General features: G+C 43.4%; 2 protein-coding genes across 3 annotated transcripts; both read left to right on the forward strand.

Moving 5' to 3' along the window:
- Positions 1-5,015: 5,015 nt before the first annotated feature.
- On the forward strand, positions 5,016-11,521 carry ccm2l (CCM2 like scaffold protein). 2 transcript variants are annotated; one of them, XM_037279321.1, is made up of 11 exons: positions 5,016-5,211; positions 5,654-5,821; positions 6,206-6,289; positions 6,494-6,677; positions 6,779-7,353; positions 7,471-7,600; positions 8,187-8,250; positions 8,327-8,483; positions 8,671-8,809; positions 9,149-9,296; positions 9,444-11,521. In XM_037279321.1, the coding sequence occupies exons 1-11, from the start codon at positions 5,182-5,184 to the stop codon at positions 9,577-9,579; spliced, it is 1,815 nt and encodes a 604-aa protein (XP_037135216.1). In that variant the 5' UTR covers positions 5,016-5,181; the 3' UTR covers positions 9,580-11,521. The 2 variants fall into 2 exon arrangements, with proteins under 2 accessions (XP_037135216.1, XP_037135226.1); XM_037279331.1 differs by having other exon boundaries at positions 5,017-5,211; positions 9,447-11,521.
- Positions 11,522-11,620: 99 nt separating this feature from the next.
- On the forward strand, positions 11,621-24,325 carry cables2b (Cdk5 and Abl enzyme substrate 2b). Its single transcript, XM_037279345.1, has 10 exons — positions 11,621-12,499; positions 17,511-17,606; positions 19,121-19,198; positions 19,317-19,422; positions 19,496-19,664; positions 19,961-20,058; positions 20,590-20,696; positions 20,807-20,926; positions 21,119-21,203; positions 21,547-24,325. Exons 1-10 carry the CDS (start codon positions 11,937-11,939, stop codon positions 21,688-21,690), a joined length of 1,566 nt encoding a protein of 521 aa, XP_037135240.1. The 5' UTR covers positions 11,621-11,936; the 3' UTR covers positions 21,691-24,325.

A 24,325-nucleotide genomic window follows, 5' to 3' on the forward strand; every position in this document is an offset into this window, starting at 1 on the left:
AAGCACCATTGAATTTCAGATGGATGTCTCAGCGTTGGCAAGGACGAGCAAGAGCGTCGCTTCGGCGGACTTAACGGCCGTGCCTTAGCTTACACGTGTAAAATGAGAAAATATCATATCGCTCAATAAAATGTGCAATTGGACATGCAATTGGTGTACCTCGTCCAAACGGAGTGGTCCGTCTTTCCCAGGCATCCTGCGTTCTTTGTGAGTTTGTTTGCAAGCCATTGTTTTTGCCGGCTTTTTCCACTTGCGCCTTCAATGTAAAACATTTTAAAGCAAGCACGCCATTCCTCTTATTTGGAAAAACTATGCCAGCAAGAGTGCTAAGTAATACTTTTAAAAAGTGTGTGTGTATATCAGTTGAAATTTGTGTCCGTGTTCAAATATGGCCCACGTTTCTTGTGATGAAATATGTTTCTTATCCAAAACCCGTCAATAGATCTAATATCTGAAAGAGTTGAAAAGTTCAATTGCGATCAAGGGGCACGCTCTACATTTTGCCAACTTTGTCTGCTATGTGCAATTGTTTCATATCACCTGCTTGTTTGCTTTGTTCGTGCAATGTAATGTTACAAAAATAAAAGGCCTACTGAGAATACTGGAAATGAGATTTGCACGTAGGTCGATCCTTTTCTGGAAGAGGGCCAGAGTTTGAGGTGAGCGAGAGGTGACTTCTTGCTCAAGATGGATGAAAATATTAGATGTGCCAACATTTTGCCAAGTGTGTGTGTGGGGGGGGGGGGGGGGGGGGGGGTGTTAAAGACCCTCTCTCCCCATCCATTCAAGTTAATTTGCTTCTTAATCATTTTAAGAGACAGCAAGTTGAAGCTACCAAATAATGAATACCTCACCATGTCTTAAGTGGTGTCTGACAAAGTGCTCTCCACGTGCCACACACAATACATGTTCATGTCATGTAGCTGGATAAGTAGCCTCAAAGTAAGGCACAGCATAATTGGAGGACCCACTTAGAAGTGAACTACTATACTTCTATTGTACACATATTAATGTGAGCCATATTCTGTGCAACTCAGTGGAAAAAATACATAGAGGAAGTAGAGGGGGGGGGGTGCATCCCATTTGCTTTGCATAACTTTTTAGACCTACAAACCGAGCTCACAATAAGCAGCAGCATCTTACTGAGCAGTGTTGACAAAAATACGTTTGAATTTTGCGCTGTCTTATGCTTTTGGAATGTCGGCGTCTACGCACATTGTGGAGGTTGTAAACATCAAACCCCTGCAGCAGATGCCATGACCACACTGGATGCTCATTAAACAGTCAGCTGGCCTCTCTCTGTTCATTCAGTCCTGCTCATGATACTGGAATGGAAGCAAAGGCCTCTTTATTGGGCTCATCCACAGCTGCAGGTGTGAGAGAAAAAGTGGGGAGCATTATTATTTTGTCATGCATGCAAGTTTTGGCCTGTATGTAGTCATACAGAGAGTTAGTTGTGAGGAGGCCGGTTCTACTGTGCAAACACACACGCCTCTATCTAATCTAGTTACAAAATCCTCACAGATCAAAGAATATAATGTGAAGTTTCAGGGGTTTTTTTTTTTCAATGAAACGTTGGATCCCCACTTGTGAGTCGTTTGTGTGGAGCTTTAAGCTCCTTTGGTGCTTATTTGGTGCTTAATGTTAGAGTTAAAATGATTTGTATAATATCCAAGAGAGTGGTATAAGCTTCTAGATGATTGAATTTTCTCGCAGGTAGAATCTACAAGCATACAGCACAAGCATCCAATGAACAGAATACGTCTTTGAGCTTCTCTTTGATACATTTGTTCGTCATGCCCCATTCGTTTGTCCCATCTTCTCACAAATTCCCATCTAGCGTGGTCATCCGCTGATTTCAACACTCATTACTATTCACCCATCCACATGTGAAAAAAATGTACAGCAATCATATTTTCCAACACACCCTAATCAAAGATGCGTACAAGGAAATCCCTGGAGCTCACCAAATCGAAAAAACATGTGTGTTAAACGTGAGCACTTGACTCCAAAACGGGCTTCAACTGCTGGCACACAGGCTCCTCAAAATGTTTTACAGTCAGTCTATCTTGCCTTTGCTGTCCTAATGGCGCCCTTTCCAAAGGTCACTGCACTATAATGGCTGTCGGTTGTGCTAATTGCCTGGCAAAGCTAACCGGACGGTATGTGGATCTTCCTCAATGTCAACGCGAGCACAAAAGATGTTCCTCCAAATGCATGATGTATCGCTCAGCTCATTTTTTGCATTGCCAGGACAAAACTATTTAATGAGACACTTGAGTTGACACAGGGTTGGTGTGATTCTGGCACGGCTAAGCCCCAGGTTATTCAACTGGGAAATAAATCATTTCCCAGAAAATACACTTGCCCCAAATAATAATAATAATTGCATAAGACTTATACAGCGCATTATCTACATCATACGTTGCCCAAAACATTTTAAAAAGCCCGATAATCATTTATTTGAGAACGTGTAAGGCATTCCTGCTGGGATTTTTTATTTATTTATTTCAGCTGGAAATGGCTGACCTCGTCTTATATTGCATTGTGGCCAACTGTAGAATCTGAGTAGGCTATTGCACACGTTGGACCATCCATCCATCCATCCATCCATCCATCCATCCATCCATCCATCCATCCATCCATCCATCCATCCATCCATCCATCCATCCATCCATCCATCCATCCATCCATCCATCCGATGGCACTATAGCGGGTGGCCCTCAGGGTCAAAGGGTTGACCCCCCCGAACACTCAATGAGTTTGGAAGCATCACGGGCCACCACCTTTTCCCTTGTCCCTCGCTGATGTCAACTACATTGACTCCTGACAAACAGCCCATGTACAGCTAAGTTGCACTTGTATCCTTGACAACCAGGCTTGACAATGGGTCAGAGTTCGCTCGATTGTAGTGCCGTCGTCAGCACGCATGGGAGTCGACAGCAGACACTTGATCCATTCAGAATGGGTCGATATTTGTCATTGTGCCGAGCCTGACATGAAGAAGAAAAATTATGAATTACGTACATATTTGTTAGAATGGCATATCGCTGGGGTCAGCTCAAATCTTGAAAACCAGCACATTTCAAAAAGACCATGTTTGTTGAGTTCCGTCGTCATTTTCACTACTTTAGATTGGTCACTAATTTGAAGGGGAAAAAAAGAACATAACCATATGGGGACTGATTTCAGACTGAATTTTTCTGGATGCTATCCACTGTCTTAAACATGTGTGCAAAAATGCTAAAAGTAGTTCATCTGCTTTGTCCTATATTTTGTGGCGTCCATTACAAATCATCCAGGTATCCAGGTTCACCTCTCCCACTTGAAAGGCTTGTGTATCAGAAAAGAGGTCAGAGGTGTGAGAGTCATTCAGTGCTAGGATTCCTCCTCCCCATTCCCCCAAAACCCACACACATGCATACACATCACATTCTCATTGGTCATTGCTTCCATTGTTCCCACTTCACTTCAGTCGGACATTTTGAACCCTGTTGGCTCCACCTTTGTCCACCAAATAGAGGCAGCGGTGCGTGATCCTGCTGGCCTACTTACACTTGCCCACTTGGCCCAGAACTCCAAAACATCCAGGCAAGGTCCTTATAGCTTTGTCATGCATGTCAACACGCACACATCATTTTGTCTAAACACTGGAGTCAGAAGATATTCTTTTATATTGCAGTGTTTCAGATCTCGGGACTTCCATGATGTCAACATGTTTTTGATGTTCTGCAAAAAAAAACACTACCTGACCTACAAACACATTGACCTCTCCAGGTTCCCATCGAAGTTTCCACCGGAAAACAAGTCGTACACAAAAGAACAACCACTGACGATTATTTACGCCCAGACATTGTTTGTCGTCCTGTGGGCGAGCGCGGGGAGAAAACGAGGCTTTCCACACACATCGTGACAAAGAGGTCTGATCCATAAACAACACAACATTTGTTCCCAGCGGACCGACAGCAAAGTGGAGAGAACAACAGTCGGGCAAATGTGACCTCATCATGTCGCCCATGTACCCGATAGTGCCCCCACCTCACACACACACACACACACGCACACACACACACACACACACACACACACACACACACACACACACACACACACACACACACACACACACACACACACACACACACACACACACACACAGATAAAAGTGCGGCTGGCTTGACTTCGTTGAAAGGAGAGGCAGCATGTTAATGACAGTGCAGTAATGATGACACAATTGTGGAGATTAACACGCCATGCCAACTCTATACAGTGTAGAAAAAACACCCCTTAACTAAATCAATTTCAGCCAACTCATACAAAACAGCAGTAGTGCAAAATTTATGTTCTTTCATCATTTGCTTGCTTTCATCATTTGCTTGCAGAATCCTGCAGCATTTATTTTCGTGTTTGTAATGCAAAGCAGTTTAGTCGCACGTCAAAATTGTATTAGGGGACAGTGACATCTGTCGGCTGTTTGGATGACTGCAGGAGCGTGCCCGTCTTTAGAAATGGCTTAGATTTGGCGGGGCATTTGAATGATTGAGCGTTGATTTTAATGACAAAAATACATTTGATGAACAATATTTAAAAGAAAAAAAACACCTTGAAACTCAAAGGTGAATAAAAACGATGAATATTTTCAAAAATTTCCCTCCATCCATGTTTATTGTGTGTCTGTGTGTGTCTGTGTGTGTGTCTGTGTGTGTGTCTGTGTGTGTGTGTCTGTCAGTGTGCGTCTGCGTGTGCATGTGTGCGTGCGTGTGTCTGCGTGTGTGTGTGCGTGTGTGTTTGTGTGTACGTGTGTGTGTCTGTGTGTGTGTCTGTGTGTGAGTGTGTGTGTGTCTGCGTGTGCATGTGTGTATGTGTGTGTTGTTTAGTGATAATGGGGTCTTATCAGCCTCTGGTGGAGTTTCCTTCTGGACAGGAAGTGGCCTTCCTTTGCTTCCTGTCGTCCCCTCCTGCGTGTGTGTGTGTGTGTGTGTGTGTGTGTGTGTGTGTGTGTGTGTGTGTGTGTGTGTGTGTGTGTGTGTGTCCCAACAATATGATGACAAAACAATCAGTGTAGAGGCGAAGAACAAGAATTTGGAGAGGTCGAGGTAACGATGTAAAGAAAATGAGAACCAATTTGAGCAAGAGCAAATCTATCAGACTGGATTAGAAAAGTTTGACGGCTGACCAAAAATGGATTATGAACCCAAGAAATCCAAAAAGGTAATTTCCTATTTTTTACAATTCCCTACATTTGCTTCAGGAGGAGCCTTGTCAGCTATTTGAAACATGATAATTGGGAAATAATCTCATACGGACAAACAGACAAACAAAAAGAGTGCCAATGATTGGTTGCGGCATATTTTGGTACCTTCACTTCCTGCCACACACTAGAAATGTGGTCAAAAATGATCTTGTGAAATGTTTCAATTTCATTCCATGCTGGCTAGTAAAGTTCTGTGAAAAAACTATTATGAAAAGAAAATGTTGCTTTAAATCATTGCTAGAGTACTTGTGAGTTAATTGTCGCAAATGAAAACTTTTAAACAAATCTTTCACTTATTTGGACCCATTTTGAATTCCTTAACTGTCCCAGACTTCTTTTAGTAAATCCTTCATTTACATCCCCCCCCCCAATATTTGTTCATGTGGTGTCCCTGCCAAGGGTTTGGTGTCCCCCATTAAGCGTCTAGTGTGGTCCAAAGCCAGTCGCAGGCCGTCAGAGCGCTGCAGCGTTTACCGGCGTCCCCTACACACCGTCCCCCTCTACCCTCCGGATTTCCTCATCCACCCTGAGAGACTCATCTTCGACTATGTGGAGAAGGAGGTCAAGGTAGGATTTGCACAATTACAGCACAGACGACAGTTTTGCCCAACCTGCATTCATTGCCTGTCACTCTATGTTAAGTGCATTGATACATTATTTGTAGCAAATAATTTTCAGGCAACTTAGTATATACAATTGGACTCAGTTGTTGTCTTTTAATTTATTTTATCTTTATTTAAATTTTAAAATGACATTTTCTCTTTTATTTTTCCATGTTTGTATGAGTAGCTTTGTGGTTTTATTATTTTCAGTGACTATTTTTATTGTGAAGCATTTTACACGTTTGTTTGGAAAGTTGCCGCACGATCTTGAATGTCCCGTGGCACAGTGCTTGGGAATGAATGGAGAATATGTCACACAACGTTCTGATCACATGACCTTTCTCATCAGTTCCTGGGTCACCTGACCTGGGTGTCGGTCTCGCTCAACCCATCCAGTCGAGATGAACTGCTGCAGCTGCTGGACACAGCCAGGGTTGGTAGTTTAACTCATCATTGTCATTGTTCGGCTCAAGCTTGGCTCAATACGGAATACATTCAGCTCCAGTAAAGACAGCACAGGCTAAAGTGTGCATATAATATTAATAATGAATGCAGAAATATGATAATTCTACATAAGGAAATGATATATTAGCGACGAGTGGTGACATCGTAGTGACGGAATTGTGCTGTTGAGCAGCAGCTGAGGGTTCTGCCATCCAAGACCAGTGTGGAGCAGGACTGCATCTTGAGTCTGTCCGCTCGCTGTCTCCTGCTGACATGGCGAGACAACGAGAAGCTCCTGATGAGGATTCCCACGCACGAGATTGCCGCCGCGTCTTACCTGAGAGATGATGCGCTGCACTTGCTGGTCCTCAAGACAGGTGACAACATTTCCAAACAACTGATTTGACTACCCCGTGTAAACATAGCATAAGAACAGTTTTAGACTTTTGAAGAGGTCTTTTGCATACTTGTGGTTCAGGGCTAAACGTGGACACCGTGGTCTCCGGCGACAACAGCCTGGACCGAAAGAAGCCGGCGAGCATTGACAGTCGACGTCAAACCGTGAGCTGCAACGCCGACCCGCGACCTTCCGGTGGTACGATGGAGCGGCGCCACACCATTTGCGGAGTGGACTGGAGGCCGTCACTGTCCAGGAGCAGCCACGACAAGAACCAGAACGTCGACCGAGGAGGAGGAAGCAGCAGCGGCGGGAGTTTAGAAAGGAAACAAGCAGGTGGAAGCTGGGAGAGGAGGCAACCTACGCGTAAAACCGGCGGCAGCTGGGAGAGTCGTCGGCCGAGGCCGGCGAGCGGTGTGGCGCCTGGAGGGGGAGGGAGCTGGGAGAGGCGGCACGGAGGAGGAGGTGGAAGCTGGGAGCGGCGAGGAGGAGGAGGAGGGGGTGCAGGAAGCTGGGAGCGGCGGCAGGCCTGCACGGGGAGCTGGGAGAGGGGCAAGAGCTACGGGAGCTGGGAGAGGAGGAACCACAACCCTCTGGAGCCCACCCCGTGCCCTGATGCCTACTGCAACCTTGTCATCTTGGCCGTAGACAACCGGGTGGGTTGTCTCTCGCACCAGTTGTTCGGACTTACATTTTATCCATCCGTCCATCCATCCATCCAATTTTAATCAGGCAGCACCACATGAGGACTTTTTGATGTGTGTGTCTCTTAGGATGCCGCGGAGGAGTACTGTTCGCTGATCTGCCAGATGTTCCAGATCATTTACGGCCATCAGACTATTGAGTGCGTGGACAGAGCAGGATTTCACCACACCATGCCGGACCGCTACTGGCTGCAGAGAAGTGAGTGGAGTCATTTAACGCTGGATTAAGTTGGATGATTGGGAGGAGTGATATGCATAAATATGCATGCATGTTGTTTCATCATGTGACATGCATGCAAAATAAAACAATTAAATAACATTTCCTAACATTTGTAAGTCAAAATTGATTACTAATGTTATTGAACAATAAATGTGTTCATTAAATAACAAAAACACAAATGATGAGTTCGTAAATACTCATACCCCCAAGCCAATCCACTAAAGATCTAACAAAATCCATAAATATCGCCAAAATGTTCAAATGAAAGAGCCTGTTTGTCTCCAGAAAATTGCATTAACAATTATTGCTGAGCCTCTCTATTTTTGTCGAACTCTTTTATTCATGCAATTGGCTCTTCATTTTCAAGCATACATGCATGAAATCAGCTTGTTTTAGTCATGACTGTGCTTCATCCAACTATTTTTAAATTCCCTATTATGAGCCAAGCTTCAATTTAACAAATCCCTGCAATGAACTTCTGTTGACTCCCATTGAAACTTTCCAAATTGAAGATTTTTTTTGCAGCCCTAGTAGTAATAGGGTCATTTGTAACTTTTTGTGACAGGTGACAGCTGCCTGACGGACGCATCGTACAGTTATGATCCAGAGTTCAGCTGCTGCAGCTCATAGTCAGTCTCAAGCCTCTTCGGTTTTCTTCATCCCCCGACCATTCAAGACGCCCTCACTTTCTTTGCTTTCTTTTAGTGACGGATCCCAGGATGCGTTTGAGCTCTACTACAGTGAGACGTATAGCGAGAGTTCATCGCCTTCGCTTCAGGACTCCCATCGCGGTCTGGCTTTGGCCAACGACGCGGAAGAAAGCAATCCCACCCTAGCGCTCATGCAGGAGTACATGATCACGGTGAAAAACTATTTTGTATCCTCAGGAAACCATGCAAATCATGAAACTTCATTTAGTGTGAAAATATCACATTCAAAAAATATTACCCATTGAATAATAACAACTGGCAAAAATTCAAAGTGAATTGATTTTCAAAATTCACTGTGATATATCTTTACTGATTGATTGTGTGTGTGCGTGTGTGTAGCTGAGGAACAAGCTGAGTGCTGTGGAGCTGCAACACTTTGCAACCTTTTTGCGAGAATACAGGCTGGGTTCGGACATTGGACACTTCTGCTCCGAGCTGCTGCAGCTGTATGGAGACAACCGCAAGTTTCTGCTAATGGGTGAGAAGCTGATAATAACCATAAGTATGGTGAAGCTACTTGTCGTAACTGAGAGCGGGTGCTATTTTAGCGTTTGATATGGCAGCAGAGGGCCCGCCAGGAGTTTGTTTGGTGATGCCACCTCAACATGCATGTATAAATCCTAATTTGAAGCCCTAGTTGAAAACCCTACTTTGGAACCTTAATCCAAGTTTAGAACCCTATTTTTTTTATTTCTGGGGTGCCGCGGATGTGTCAAGTGGATCCCTGGTACCACCATGCTCTGCACTCCACTTCCAGATTGAGAAAATGTCCAATGATGTAAGAGCCATCTTTCAACAAAACACATTTGACTTGCAGGCATGCGGCCGTTTATCCCGGACAAGGACGTGGGTGTCTTCGAGAGCTTCCTGGAAAGTATTGGAATCCGCGAAGGTGGAATTTTGACCGACAGCTTTGGACGCATCAAGCGCAGTATGAGCAACACGTCGGCCACTGCCATGAGAGGGTATGAGGGGCGGGCTCATACATCTGAGTTGAATGCAAAAACCTGTGAAGAACCAATAAAATGTTTTGTATTTTCTCTTAGTCTGTTAATGAAGAAGAAAAAAATGCTGTACGCTGCGCATCATTAATAAGTTGCTTGTTTTCCCAGCAGGTACGACAGCTGCTCTCTGACGTCGGGGTCTCAAGAGTTCAACCGCCGCATCAGTGACATCACACACGACATCCAAGCTCTTGGCTTTGGGGAAGCACATGCTGATATTGAAGAGGAGGATTACTACCTGTGATCCAAGTAGATTCCTCAACCTCAATAGTCTAGAATCATCAAGTAGAGTCTTGTACGGTGAACTTGCGGCCTCGCATGTCTGCCTTCCAGTTCTATGGTCCCGGGGTCCCAATGTCAGCTGCGACTTTTCTGTATGGAGTTTGTATGTTTGCCGGACTCCGCTTTCCTCCTACATTAACCAAAACAACAACAACATGTTAGCATGTTAGCGTCATCGAAGACTCTCAATTCCATAAACCCAGCACACCACAAACACTTGTGGAGACAAAGAGGAGATTTATTCTCTGCCCTCTTAATATGTATATATTTTTTAATTTAGGTTCATGTTTCAATTTTTAAAAATATAACATAAACATGAAATATTTTACAATGTGAGACCATGTAGGGATAGCGGTAGTGTTTTAAATCCCGCTTTCTTTAGTCTTATATTCGTCTTTCAGTGGCAGCGCAAAATAAGGGAGTAAAATATCTCAACACAATATCTAAGACAAGGCTTGTGATAAAAGTAAATGAATAAATGTTTTTTTAGTTAACACTCCACGGTGAGCCGCCACAATGCAGAGCACGCTTCACAACCTTCCCATGGTGCATTGCTTCCCCACCGCCAGGCGTGTGACCTCTGTCAGTTTCACTGAGCATCCAGCCAGAGTTGTGATGTAATAGGCTCGTTTCTTTGCTCGTACAGTCAAAGGAATATCGGGGGGTGCTCGTTGCGCTTTTGCTCGTGTGACAGCAGAGTGATGAAATGAGAGCAATGTTCATCAGTGGATTAGAGCTCTGTTATTGATCTTTGTAATCTGTACCTGTGTGCTGGTATTAAACGCACCATGAGCCCATGACGCAGAATTGCGCGCAGTACTTATGCAGTGCATAATATGGTTCCATTGGTCAGGTGCCGCACTACAGCAGATCCGTCTTTCCGTCTTGGGACAGCCTCTCCAGCAAAAGATTGCTTTTTAAACTTCCCTCTTTGATAAAGTCACTTGTCAGAACGAGCTCAGGCTTGTCCTTGAATCATCTCGCAGTTATGCGTTCGTAGCGGCAGAGGCGGGCCGGGATTTTGCCGTGATGTCCTCAACCATTTAATTTTTACATTTTATTTTTTGTATTGGTTTTCATTTTCACTTTTATTTTTTAATTTAGTTTGGATTTTGGCAGTTTTGGTCCTCCATAACGTGTGGTGAAAAAGTCAAAGGGTTAAGTGCCAACATACAGGCCAAGACCACTGGGTGCTGATGACCCCACAATACCGCCCCTGGGGTTTCTGTCAGAAGCAGAAGTTGACATAACATTGTACAACTACAAATTTAATACCCAGAAGATTCCAATTGATGTCAGCTTTGGATTTAAACCAGCCGTCAGCTGAGAGTTGGAAGGTCACTGGGAGTTCATTTGTTGTCTTTCAGATGTGTGCGACCAGAGGGCACGCGTGTGCCCAAACGCTCGTCCTGCTGGGATACAGCGAGGCGCATCCTCCCGCCGGTTATATTTAGCAGCCTGACAGCCACAGTGGTGTCAGTGCGGGGATCAGAGCGAGCAAATCCTCTGTGGTTTCGTAACAGCGACGTGCTGACAGCCAATCAAAGGTGCTGTTGCTGTCGGGCAGGGCCGGGGTGATAATACTAATGCCTCAGCATCCTGTCACCACAAACAAACGTGATTCAGATGATCAGGATCATTATCAGGCTCCCGCAGAGCTTGCTAATGAGCTGATCATCTAGGATTGTGGCCCTCGAGGACTGGAGTTTGACACCTGTGGTTTCGAGGTGATTATTCTTTTTCTGCCACCCAAAAGAAGCCAGGTGCCAACTGCTAACAAGAAGAAAACGACACCAACAAGATAGCCATCAATCATAGACATGATTTCTTCTGAATGTTGGAGAATTTGAAAATGTTGAAAATCTGCAGGATTTCATATCAAGAATTAAAGGATTGCATATTTATTACGGTTAGGTATTAAATTGTGAGAAATCTGAGTCTTTACGTGAATCGTTTGTTACTCATAACCAACTTCTTCATTTGAGCAAAGGTGACTCATTTCAAAACTGAGAGCCCTTTGCATGAGTCACTTTCCAAGAAGGGTCTCTCATTTGGAACAAGTTTCAACCTCTTTGCTTGAAGTCCAGTCAATTGACAGTGTCATGTTGTTGTTATTGTCGTTATTGTTGTTGTTGTTATTGTTGTTGTTTTTGACAGCGTCATCTGCTCCCGGAAGTGTGCGTGCGGCAACGTCATGACGCGGCCAGTTTTGATCCAATAGGAGCGTGGGAAGGCTTAAGCCGTCTCGAGCCGGGTAAAAGGGATTTGACAGTTGAGAGTAAGATTCCCAATTGGACTCTCTGCGCTGGGACGCGCAGCATGGCGGCGGCCGCCTGCGGCCACCTCGGGGCCGTCACTAAAAGCCAGACTCGGGAGCAGATCCGGAGGAACCGCGAGAATTCAAACCGGAGACGAGCCGCTCTTTTGTTCCTCTCCAACATCTCGCTGGACGGCCGCCCGGTGCATAGTGGCTCAGCCGAGCGGGGAGGGACGCAGGGGCACCAGGATGCCGTCCCGGAGCAGAGCGAGCTCGCGTCCACCGCGCTCCTGGAGCCGCAAAGCGATGTCGGGACGTGCTCGGTGAGTTTGTTGGCTTCCGTCAGCTGCGAGGACGTGAAAGCGACGACGGCGACGCCGCGGACGGGCGCAGGGCTCTTGGCCGTGCCGCCCATCCTCGTCCTGCCTTCCGACGCGGGGGGTGCGGAGCTGCTGCTCGGCCGTCGCAGGGACTCGGCGCCCTTGGCGGCCGATGGCCACCTCCTCTCCCCGTCACCGTCGGCATCCAACAGCAGCCTGCTGCCTTCACCAGCGACACCGCGCAAGTCTTCCACGCTGCTGTCGGTGCAAAGCTGCAACTCGCTGTCCTCCGACTTGAGGCAAAGGTGAGTTCAAAAGACGAGACAGCAGAACTTTGTCTTCTTGTTTGTTTGTTTGTTTGTTTGTTTGTTTGTTTGTTTGTTTGCTCTTCCGGAAAATCTCACCGTTGTTCGCTAGACCAGGGGCGTATCTACACCTGGGGCACCATGAAAGGGGGGAACCCCCTCAAAAACAAAAATTTGTATAATGGATAACTGATTATCATTTATTAAATAAACGCCCTGTATTAAATGAACAACAAATAACTACCATAACTAAACTTTGCATATATGTATAAATAACTTTATAATAAATTATTTATTATAAATAACAAAAATTGAGAATGATAAAAGCATAATAAAAAAAAAAAGAAATATAAAACAAGCATTCAATAATTGTTGTCACCTAAATGATTTATTTCGTTGTCCTTGAAAATTAATTAATGGACAATATGCACATGCTGTACATTAATCAAGATCATAAAATGGGCTTGCACCAAATCAAGCAGGAGCAAATTTCACTCTCAATTTGACAACTGACACAAGCTGATAAAGTATAGAAAAAAATGAAACAAAGTTGACAAAATTATTCATAGCTATTTCCAAAAATATAATAATCATAATATTATTTTACTGAGAAGTCTGGAGATTAGGGACTGTAAAAAGTATGGAATTCTGAACTCAAATGTTTAAGAGGCCTACTTCCAGCGGGCAGAAATTGACTGGATAAACTCTCTGTACTGGCTGATTTAATCAAGAATAGGAAGGAACTATTTGTCTTGTGCTGTCCTTTTTTGAGTGATCGTGTTTTAGTGATACAAACTGAGCAAAGCAAGCACACTTTTAAAAACAAGAGAGATGCTGAAGTAAGGGAAACCTTTGCACTACTTGTCCAAGCTGCCATTTGTCACCGTTGTGCCTGGCGCCTCATATCAGTTATTCCCCAATTGTGAGCGCATGATTTTCTTATCTTATCTTGGAGAAGTTTTGCTTTGGAACAATGATGCTAACAATTGGAGAGAATCTGGAAACAGTGGACCACTTGCGATGTCATGGATTGGCGGTCGCTTGGCGATTGTGAAGGTTGTTGATGCATGACGCTGAATTGTGAACTGGCGTCTGCAGAGAGGAAGTGGGGGAGGGGATTGATAAAACCACAGGCAACATCAAGTCTCACAAATGCAAAATGTTTTTTGAGGTGGGGGGTGGCGTACATAGACGCAAACAGAACAAGAGATTAGCTCGTCAAGATAAACTGAGTGAATGCGTTCACCGTAAAAGGAAGTTTGCACGTGCTGGCCCACTTTTGTAGTTAGTCATCGTACTGGCATCATTTCAAGCCTGTGGTAATAAACACCGCTTAACCTATTTGCATGTGACGAAAAGCTGTGAATATGAGCCTTACATAACAACTCATCAGTCCAAACAAAATACCAGCTGCCATTTGTTCTCCTTACATTGATAACTTAATGACTTTTGGTGACTCGCTTGCAGTGTTGCCACGGTTACCTTGAAAAGTTACTTTAATGATGACTTACTCTGAAAAGTAACTTGGTTAACTGATTAGTAGATTTTGAAAGTAACTAAATTGGAATTATATGAGTAATAGTACATTCAGTTGATACTGACAATACTTGGCATGGAAATGTCAGCCAGTTTGCCACTTAATCGGAAATGTAGTTTTAAAAGTGACATTTAAAGGGGAAGTCAACCCCCCAAAATTGTTTACAATAATATGTTTGTTGTTAACATTAACTGTGACTGATACGACGTCAACACCACCCACCTAATTCATCTTGAACTCATACACGACCTCCAATATTCACTTTTATGGGGCTGTTAAGAATTCCAAAGTAATGAAAACAGAATGACAAGAGGGGTGGAGCAGATAGATGGGGTTCACATGCAATAATGGACACCTCCAATATTCACTCTTATGGGGATGGTAAGAATTCCAATGTAATGAAAACAGAATGACATGAGGGGTGGAGCAGATAGACGGGGTTCACATGCAATAATGGACACGCACACACAAGTAGCATACACGTAACAATGAGAAACAAAATGGAGCAGTAGAATTAAGCTGACATCATTTTCTGGTGTGTCAAACATGCATACGTTTCCAGTAAACAGTTGAATTCCCCTCCACACCCTTTAATACACACACACGTTTTGTCATAACATTAGTTTCCAAGTACTACAATGTGCTGTATTTCCTTAATTTCCCTCAAAATAGGCAGACAGAAAAAAATACAAAACGCATCTCTGAACTCATCACACTTAACAACAAACAGAAATTTGCCAAATAATGAGGAATTCATCTTAAAGTGACTTCCAGTGGGATTTATTATTATCCCATTGAAAATGTTTGTGGGCAGAAAATATATATAAACAGTTTTCTGCCATGTACAATGTGAATTTAAAAAAAATAAAAAATAAAATAAAATTATATAATAAAGGAAACTAATTTATTGCCGTATTTTAAAACACTTGCTCCAGGTCCCTGGGATTAACCTGCAAAAAATTGCTCCTTTATTAGAAAGTAGTTCCTCAAATTAAGTCAATGACAAGCAAAATTACACCTCAAAGAAATAAATATTTCGAGCCGTGCGCATGTAAGCAATATGCCTACACATTTATTGAAGTTACCCAGTGACTGTAGATGCAAATGCATCATAATGTATGCGAGGATGCGAGAGACACAGCAGCTGGCCGGCTGAGTGATTATCACGCAGACTCTCCCGCCCCTGCAAGTGTACGTATGTTGCTCGAAGCACAAGACGTTTAATCTCCAACTGGTGCTTGACCGACCGCTTAATACGAGTTACAGATTGACTTTAAGGGGATTTGAGTATCTCCCTCACTCCCCTGCTTAAAATACAAACCCTTGACGAACAGTGAAGACAGAGCAGGACATTTCTGCAGATGTTCACGTGTCAATTCAATGACGAGCCCGAGAAAACATTTCGCAGGTACTAGAAAGGGATATTTTTAAAACCCTCAGAATGTCGATGTCTTAAGAGTAAATAGTTATGATGGATAAACAAAGTCCCAAATAATGGCCTATTGCTTCCCTTGGGTGTTATGGTAAAACTGCCATACTCTACAATGGCTCAACTTTTGCGGGTGGGATGATGGCTGGTTTGCGTGAGCCAAGACTTCTTCTCTTAAAACAGCCTAACTTAGTGCTAAAGAGCATGCTATAATTCTTTTTCCTAAGAGTATTTTGACAAAAGCAAAATACATAGAACACCCGGAAACTATTTGACATTGTTTGGACATCTAAGCTGCGCTAAGAGACATTGACACTGTCCCGAGAAGGCCGAGAAAGTGACAAATATTGCAAAGCAAAAAAAGCTGCAATGACATTGACAAAAATCAGAGACGACCCAAAGTTCTTTTTTTAGACGACGCTTTTCAAACAGTGCATTACTGCCACTATATTTGGAAGATAAAAGGCCACCAGCTGTAATTAGAATGGCTCCTTCGGGACTGGTCACCGGCTCCATGTTGTAAAACAATCGACAATGGCATCATCTCAAACAGCGGCTTGAGAGTTTTCTAATTTATGATCCAATTTCACTTAATTGGACATTTCATCATCACTCCCTCTTTCAATCATTAAACAATACCAAATGAACAAGAATAACCACTCAGTAGTGATCCGAGAAAGAAATTGTGCAATAAACTTGAATGCAAAATAAATTGCTTTTATTTGCTGATTAATCAAAATAATCAATAGAATATTTGATAGTGACACCCTTACAAGCATTCGGGCCATGAATATTCAATAACCCAATTGATTTTGAATTGACAAGCTGTGTAGTAAGATACAGACTTGTTCGATTCCATTCGACCATGCCACCAGCATCAAAGCGCCAAAGAGTCAGCAAAAGCTTGGGGATATTTGTGTGCGCTTAGTTCCTGATGTAAACAACAATTGTCGTCCTCAGCAGCAGTCAAGAATTTTTTCCATTCCCACAAAACCTTCCACAACATCCTGGAGAAAAGAAGCCGCTGGGTTCTCATGGGAGAAGGTCACTGCGGGTCACGCCGATTAGAATGCGGCTGCCGATGGGATCTGCCGCTTGGATGCCGGGATAGATTTAGATGGAGGCTACCACACATACTAGATCAGCTTGGCAGCTTGACCAACCAGCGGCGACTAGAATGACTGATTGTACTCACTCATAGAAAGAAGCAGCAGTTCGTACATTTTGAACTCATTTTCTGATTCTTGTTTATGTCGAACCAAAGCACGATAGATAGATTGATTGAGCTTAGTTGTGTTTATATGTCTTCATTCGGCTGTCATTCCCACACAAATGGAACATTCCTGAACATCCTCCAGAATGTCGTGGATTGCTGTGGAAATGTGAAGGCTGAGAAAAAGTCCAAAAATCTGACCGGCCATTCACAATGACCTCAAAGTCGATGTAACCCATCAAATATGTTGTGCTTTTATTTTGAAAGTTATGGTTTATTATTAGTCCAGCTATCGGCCAGACCTTTGGTTTCATCTGCTGGCTTGGAAATGGCATATTATCAGTGACGAGCCTCGTCGAAATGGATGAAACTCAAGTATACCTTTGAAGTGGCCGATTGTTTTGAAGGAGCGCCGATGCGGGAATACACACGGCGTGCAATTTGAGCCAGCGCAGGTGCTGCTGTGCGTCTGCTGTGCTGATGTCACAGCAGTTGCATAATTGCTGTGATGTCATCGAGACGATCTCCTTGGCCTGATTTTTATGCGGAGTTGCTTTAATCCGTGAGGTCAATGCAGCCATACAGCTGAGGTTAGATGCGGAAAACACTTAGATAAGGACCGAATGACTCCAATGCTTATCGCTTTCTTTCCAGTATCAATTTGCAAGAAGACATGAGAAAAGGTCAAAAGACGTCAAAATCCAAAAATGAGCCCATCTAAAATGTGCTGAGTCGTGAAATACCAGAAAGCACACATGCAGCCATTTTGTTTGCGTGTCAAGTGTCATTTTTGTTACATTGTGAGATCTTGATTGATGTCTTCATGCTTCAGGACCCGAAATCTCTCTGGCGGTTCTCCCAGGCCGCGACACACCAAGAAGATCCACTTCATCAAAAACATGAAGCAGTACGACACGAGGGGCAGCAGGTGAGACAAAAACACTGGCACCCATGTAGGCGTGTTTGGGCACAGTTTTGCCATAAAACCATAAACATAATATGAGCCACACGATTGCATTGAGCTGAACTTGAGGACATCTCGGCTCCGTTTTAAAGCAGCGCTATGACAAGTGCATGACTTTGCATGACTTTTTTTTTAATGCAATAAACGCTTGAGGCCAAGCTTAAGTCAGCCAAAAATCCTTGCCAATGTCAAGTTAAGGCATGCTGCTAAAATGCTCGCAGCTAATGTTAGCGCCTCTCCTACCATGGACGTGCTGATGTTTTGAACTTAGATCACTGTTTGCTGCCTGCGGTTTTCAGAGCAACTGATTTTTCAAGTCCTACAGAATATTGTTTTCTGTAACAATACGAGCACCGAATCTACCATGAGAAAGAATAGACTCTCTTGTTCCACCGGAAAAAAAATTGGATTCCACCTCTCTCTTGTCGACAAACTTTTAAAAAGTGACAAGTAATTATTAGCAATCCGGAGTACATCAGCTGGGTTCAACAAAAAACAGGAGTTTCTCACAAAAAAGCAGAGAAAAAGGTTCATCCACTTACTGATACTCAAACTGACTCATGGAATGGCACGTCAGTCACGGGCTTGTTTTTTTTTCTTTATTATACGACCACCATCTTGGTCATTCATCCAAGATTGTCGTACGTTTTCCGAATCACATCACACACACACATAGCATACTCTGCTAATACTAGTCATATACATGCTTATTTGAGTGTAAAAAAACTGAGTGTAAAAAAAATTATTTTCTCCCTTAATCAGTCATGCGTGTTCAAAAAAAGATGCAATTTTCATCAGGCAGTGGCAATCACAAAATCTGCAGAGCAAGACAGGTTTATTCTCCTGTATCGCAATTTTTGTAGATGACTCATTCCCGTCTAGACAAGAAATAGACATGAAATGTATTGTAATTGCCATATTAATACTACATTTATTATTGTTTGAAGCAGCTTGTCACTTTCCGTGCCATTGCTTTGTCTCCTCCTTCAGTGTAATTGTTCCTCTATTCTTCCTTGCAGACGGAACAAATCTGACCTCTGGGTCCGGGGGAACAAGAATGAGTCGTTCTGTAATAATAGACTCACGGCTGATTGTTCCAAAATAGATCTTGCCACCAGCGGCGCAGCTGTTTGTAGATTACCAGTCACAATGTCATCGTGCAGAAGAGATCATGCACAATACCCGAGCAAATGTACAAGAATGCAGAGAACTTGTGTCTTGCTGGAGCCGCAAGTGAAATAAGACATCTAGTGTAGTTAGGCGCTAAAATGTACTGCTCCTGTCACAATTCGGGTCATTTCCCGTCGTCAAATCCCCACAGACTTGACTTTCCCATGCATCATGGGAACCAAATGCTCTTTTGCTTGCTTGCCAGCCAAACGCTTGTTCACGACAGTCGCACAAAAGTGAGTCCTGTGAATGTTCACAACTGTGAAGGGGGAAAGACGAATTTCCAACGTGTGTTTTGTCGCCTTCAGGATCGTCTTGATCTGCGCTAAAAGATCCCTGTGTGCGGCCTTCTCGATCCTGCCGTACGGAGAAAGCTTTTACCTCAGGTACACGCGCTGAGTTGAATTGAAACACGTGTTGATAGCACATTTGAAAGGAAGGACTGGAAAGAAGAACGCTGCTCTCTCGTCAAATGAATGTTTCTGTACGCCTTTCTGTCTCTAGTGAGCCCATGCTGAACCATCCCCGGAGGAGACACTCGTCCGGGAATATTTCCACTTCCTTGGAGATGATGGGACTGGAGGGTTTCCACTTGGAGACGTACGGCAGGGTACGTCAACACACACCCGTGTCACAAGAATCCATTCCCACGTGACCCGACCTTTCCTTTGCCTCTGGTCCAGTCGGTGTCGTACGCCCAGTTCCTGTACCCCACCAACGCCTTGGCAAGTCAGAAGCCGTCGTCCACCAGCGACCTCACGCTGCAAATTCCCGTTTCCAGGAGCTCTCACAGCATGCCCGGCAGGCGTTTACCCCCGAGTAGGCTCAACAGCGCCGTGGGACTAGACCTTGGTAGAACACACAAACAGTACTCATCTTCATTTTCTGTGTACAGAGCAAACGTCCATAATTAGAGGGAAGCATCTTTTATAATTCTGCCATCATGCAATTTGATTTGTTAAGGTCACCCATCAATAGTCAAGAAGTAAGGCCATCAAAATGTTCCTTTATATGAGAGAGGAAAAAAAAGCTTTACGTATTGTTCTGTCCGCCACCGATCCAAACTGATATGATATCTGCTCTTAGGCCAAGACAAGATAAACGAGGAGTGGGCTGGATTTTAAAATCTCATCTCTCCTATTCTGCAGGACTGGAGGACATGACAGACTACGACCCGAACATCCTCAATGACCCCCAGTGGCCTTGCGGGAAACACAAGCGGGTGCTGATCTTCGCCTCTTACATGGTGAGAACATTTTTCAATGTGGAAGAAGCATGTTGAACCACCGGAAGAGATCTTGCATCTTCTCTGTCTTTGCCAACACCGACCCCACGAGACCTTTGCCTATTTTTGCAGCATTCATCAAAGTAGCTTTTTGCATTTGGCCACCACGAGCAACAGTCAATCTACCATCCGTTTCTGCTCTGCAGTGATCCCGAGTACCCCGACAGAATATGGTGACCAAAAAAATGTCAAGAAGCACCAAATAGGCACATGCCTTGATGTCAGCTTAATTGGTGGCCTGATAGGCAGCAGCTTAGTGGAATCTATTCCAAAGGGATGCAGACACACACACACACACATGCATTGCTGTTTAATCCATCCCAGGGGATTTTTACTCCAGAGGCTAAGCTATAATTCCACTCACGTACGTGTGCGCGAACACGCCGTCATTAGGTTTCACGTTTAGCGGCTGGCTTTTGACATCCTCGGAGCGTTCCATTGGCCGTGAAGTGTTGCGTGATCATTTTGTTTCCATTCCTTCTCTCGTCGCAGACCACCGTCATCGAGTACGTGAAGCCTTCCGACCTGAAGAAAGACATGAACGAGACATTCAAGGAGAAGTTTCCTCACATCAAACTCACCCTGAGTAAGATTCGCAGGTACGTGGAAGCGTAAACACCTTCTCAGAATGCCCGAGCGGAAAGGCGTCTCACGAGGCGGTCGCGCTCGCGGCGAATCACGAGTGACCTTTTGCTCGTCTGCGTCTCAGTCTGAAGCAAGAGATGCAATTGGTCGGCGAGGATTGCGGCCTGCAGCCCTCCACCATCGCAATGGCCTTCGTCTACTTTGAAAAGTTGGTACTGCAGGGGCGACTCAACAAACAGAACAGGTAGGCCTACTTTTGGCTACGAAAGTAGACGGAAGGAGCAGTCATTGACGGCTGGATTATTTCCAAAATGGCTCCCATTAGTGTTGCTATGTTATCATTACAGTATAACTCAGGCTAATATTATTGGTATTATTTTCTTTCAAATGAGGTCTTCAATTAAAACGTCCCTATTTATTTGGCTTTATTCTACAGGAAGTTGGTGTCAGCTGCGTGCATCCTATTGGCTGCCAAGATCAGCAGTGATCTAAGAAAACAGGAGGTTAAACATCTCATCGATGTAAGATGCCTGCGCTCACACACCCACACCAATTTACAACAGTGATGATAAAGATAAGACAGAAATATTATTACAGTATTGTCATACCTTGAACATCAAGTGCCCCACAGGTTTTTCCCAGTTAGAAGGAATCAGATGCTGTTTTTTCTTTTTGGAGGGTTTGTTTTGCGATGTCAGCAAAAACTTGACTTAATCATGAGTTTCTGACACGCTACCGCTAGGTGGCAGCATCTGGCCATCATTGTGAGTGCAGGTTATTATAAATAGTGAAGAAAATTATGTTTGGTGAAAGTTTTGGTAAAAAAAGAAGTTCCAAACCTTTTATATGTTATGTTTTGAGCAGAAGCTTGAGGAGCGCTTCAGGATCGGCAGGCGGGAGCTGATAAGCTTTGAGTTCACCATCCTGGTGGCCCTGGAGATGGCACTCTACCTTCCGGAAAGTAAAGTCATGCCTCATTATAGGCGGCTGGTCCAGCAGCAGATGTAGCTTGGTCTTCGAAGACCCTTCCTTCTTCCCTGATTTGCACAGCTTGAGGGAAACAGCCCTATTTGGCCCTCAACAAGTTGTCTTTCTGAAATGGATCAGGGGTGGCATTCTGGATTGCTAGCTCCATCTCGAATTGCGTGTGGGAATCCTAACCGGGCCTTTGGAAAATCTGCCAAAAGAAGAAATGCCGTGAAATTTCTTGCGGCATTTTCTCTTGTGTAACGCAATAAAAAAAAAAAAAAGACTGATTTCTCGCAAATCCCTCCAAGCAAAATTTGCATATGAGGGCAGCCTACTCGTTCCCAGAGTTGGCAGTTGATTTGAATCTGAAAAAGAGACCGAGCAAACTGTGGGAACTGTCGGCTTTCAAATGACCCCGAGGACTCCACACCTCAGCTGTGAAACTTAAGATGAAATCTCTTCAACGGTGCAGTTGCCTCTATTCATCTTTTTTGTGGAAGACTGAGACCTGGAGGTCTGATGATCACATGATCTCCGTGAGCACATGAGTCGACAAAGCCGAACTACCGGTCTTCGTGTGACGCCCATAAATGGCGACTGCGGCCCAACCCGAAGCAGCAAGACAAAACCAGTCGTCCACCAAAGATTCCAGACGATTCCTGCAAAATGGTCAACCCATCCAATTGCTGACTCTCAAAGCAATCTAATGTTTGATGTCATTTTCTCAAGGTCTTCATCCTTCTATCTGCAAGTCTTCCCTCGTCACCTCTTTGGTCATATTTGCCTCCCTTTCGCAAGCCCTCCTTCCAGTTTTCTCCAACTTTTAATCTGCACTTATGCCCTGAACTGCTTCCTCGGTTTGGTCCATACAAACAAAAAACGCCTATTACACTGAAGAAAAATTGTATTTCATCCAGTGATTGCACAAAGTAAAATCATCTGGATCCAGATAAAAAGAATAAGTACATGTATTTAAAAAATGTCTGGATCCAGATGATTTTAATTTGCAACCACGAGAAAATAAAATTCTCAACTAAAATTCAACAAAAACTATTTTTCTGCTATAGCAGAAAGATCCAGCTGCATTTCCATCATTTATTTTGTCAAGTGGTTGCACAAAAATTTCCATCTGGATACAATTACTGTAACTGTATAATCAACTTAAAAATTGGATCCAGATCCTTTCATTTCGTGCAACCAGTTGATGAACTAAAATTGAATAAATTCCATCAACTATTTTTCTCAAAGGGAAAAATAGGCTGTGATATTTTTTTACCTATGATAAATACGGTATGTATATTTTTTGTATTGTGATATGTCGCTCAAGTCGATTATTTATTCACTGATTGACATTTGCAGCATCGGGAAGTAGAGTGACTTTCAGATCTCGTGCAACTTTGTGTTCTTTGCATTACAGACTTGATTCTATGCAGCCTTCCCATCCCGTCGCACACTGATGAATTTCAGCTTGCGTTTTTTCTTTTTGTCTACTTGTCTTCCCTTTATTTATGACATTTTTTTTACATTTCAGTTAATTGTTTGTGTTTTCAGATGTCAGCTGAGTCCGCAGCAGTCTCATTTCATTTCAAATGCATGATGTAAAATACTTGGATCTAGTGCTTAGGTTGATTGATTGTCTCATACCAGTGAGTTGACCTCTTCTTGACATTCCACAATCCGCATCGTTCCACAAATTCCTTTTTTTAGTACCAACATCCCAAACAAACATACAAAAAATGATAACTGAAATTTCTCATCATAATCGTTTTTATCGTTTGACTTTCTGCTTGTCCAGCAGGGGTCGCTACCTGGCGTGATTTGTTTGGCACAGATTTTACCCTCGAGCCACTCAATCCATCTTTTACGCCCCTCTTCCATATGTATGTTTTTGTTACATGACGTCAACATGTACACATTTAGTGACTTGTAGCTCCCGACCACCGACTGTTTCCTATTTAATTTAGAGAATAGAGCAGTGATTAGGTATTTTTTGCTAGATGAATGCCAAGATAACTGCCAATGTATATTAAATATTTATTTTCTTAAAAGAAATGTGAGCTGATTTTGATTTGACTATTCTTTTGTAAATATGGTTAAACTGTATCATGGTTTGAAGAAAATGTTCCGTTATCCACCCATTCGCGAAAAGAACTGAATTCTGTATTGTACTTTCTAATTTTATAGACTTTTTAAAATTGTCAAACTAGGCTCAATATTGTGAATGCTTGATTGTGTATGATTTGGCGACCATTCCAGAGTGTCTCCATCTCTGGCCCCAAGGCATTTGAAATAGATTCCGATGAGGAATATCCGAAAAGTCTCTCTGAAACGGCTCCCGATTGCAGTGCCCCAAATGTGCCACTAGATAGCAGCAAATATTACACAACATGAATAAATCAATCAATAAAAGTTGATTATAAAGGCGATCATGTGGACTTTGGATCCACCCTATCAGAGCTTTGATTTCACAATATATTTGATATTATTGTTGTACCGTAGTGTACCGCTGTGCGACACTATCCCTTCTTACACTGAAAAAAAATAATGCGTGTTGAATTCACTCAATAATAAATCCAGATACATTTACATATATCATCTACTTTAAAAATAATGGATCTGGGTCGACAGGATTATTTTGCGCAACCACTTGACAAATAAAAATGAGTAAATTCAA

Source organism: Syngnathus acus, chromosome 2 (assembly GCF_901709675.1).
Source record: "Syngnathus acus chromosome 2, fSynAcu1.2, whole genome shotgun sequence".
Classification (NCBI taxonomy): domain Eukaryota; kingdom Metazoa; phylum Chordata; class Actinopteri; order Syngnathiformes; family Syngnathidae; genus Syngnathus; species Syngnathus acus.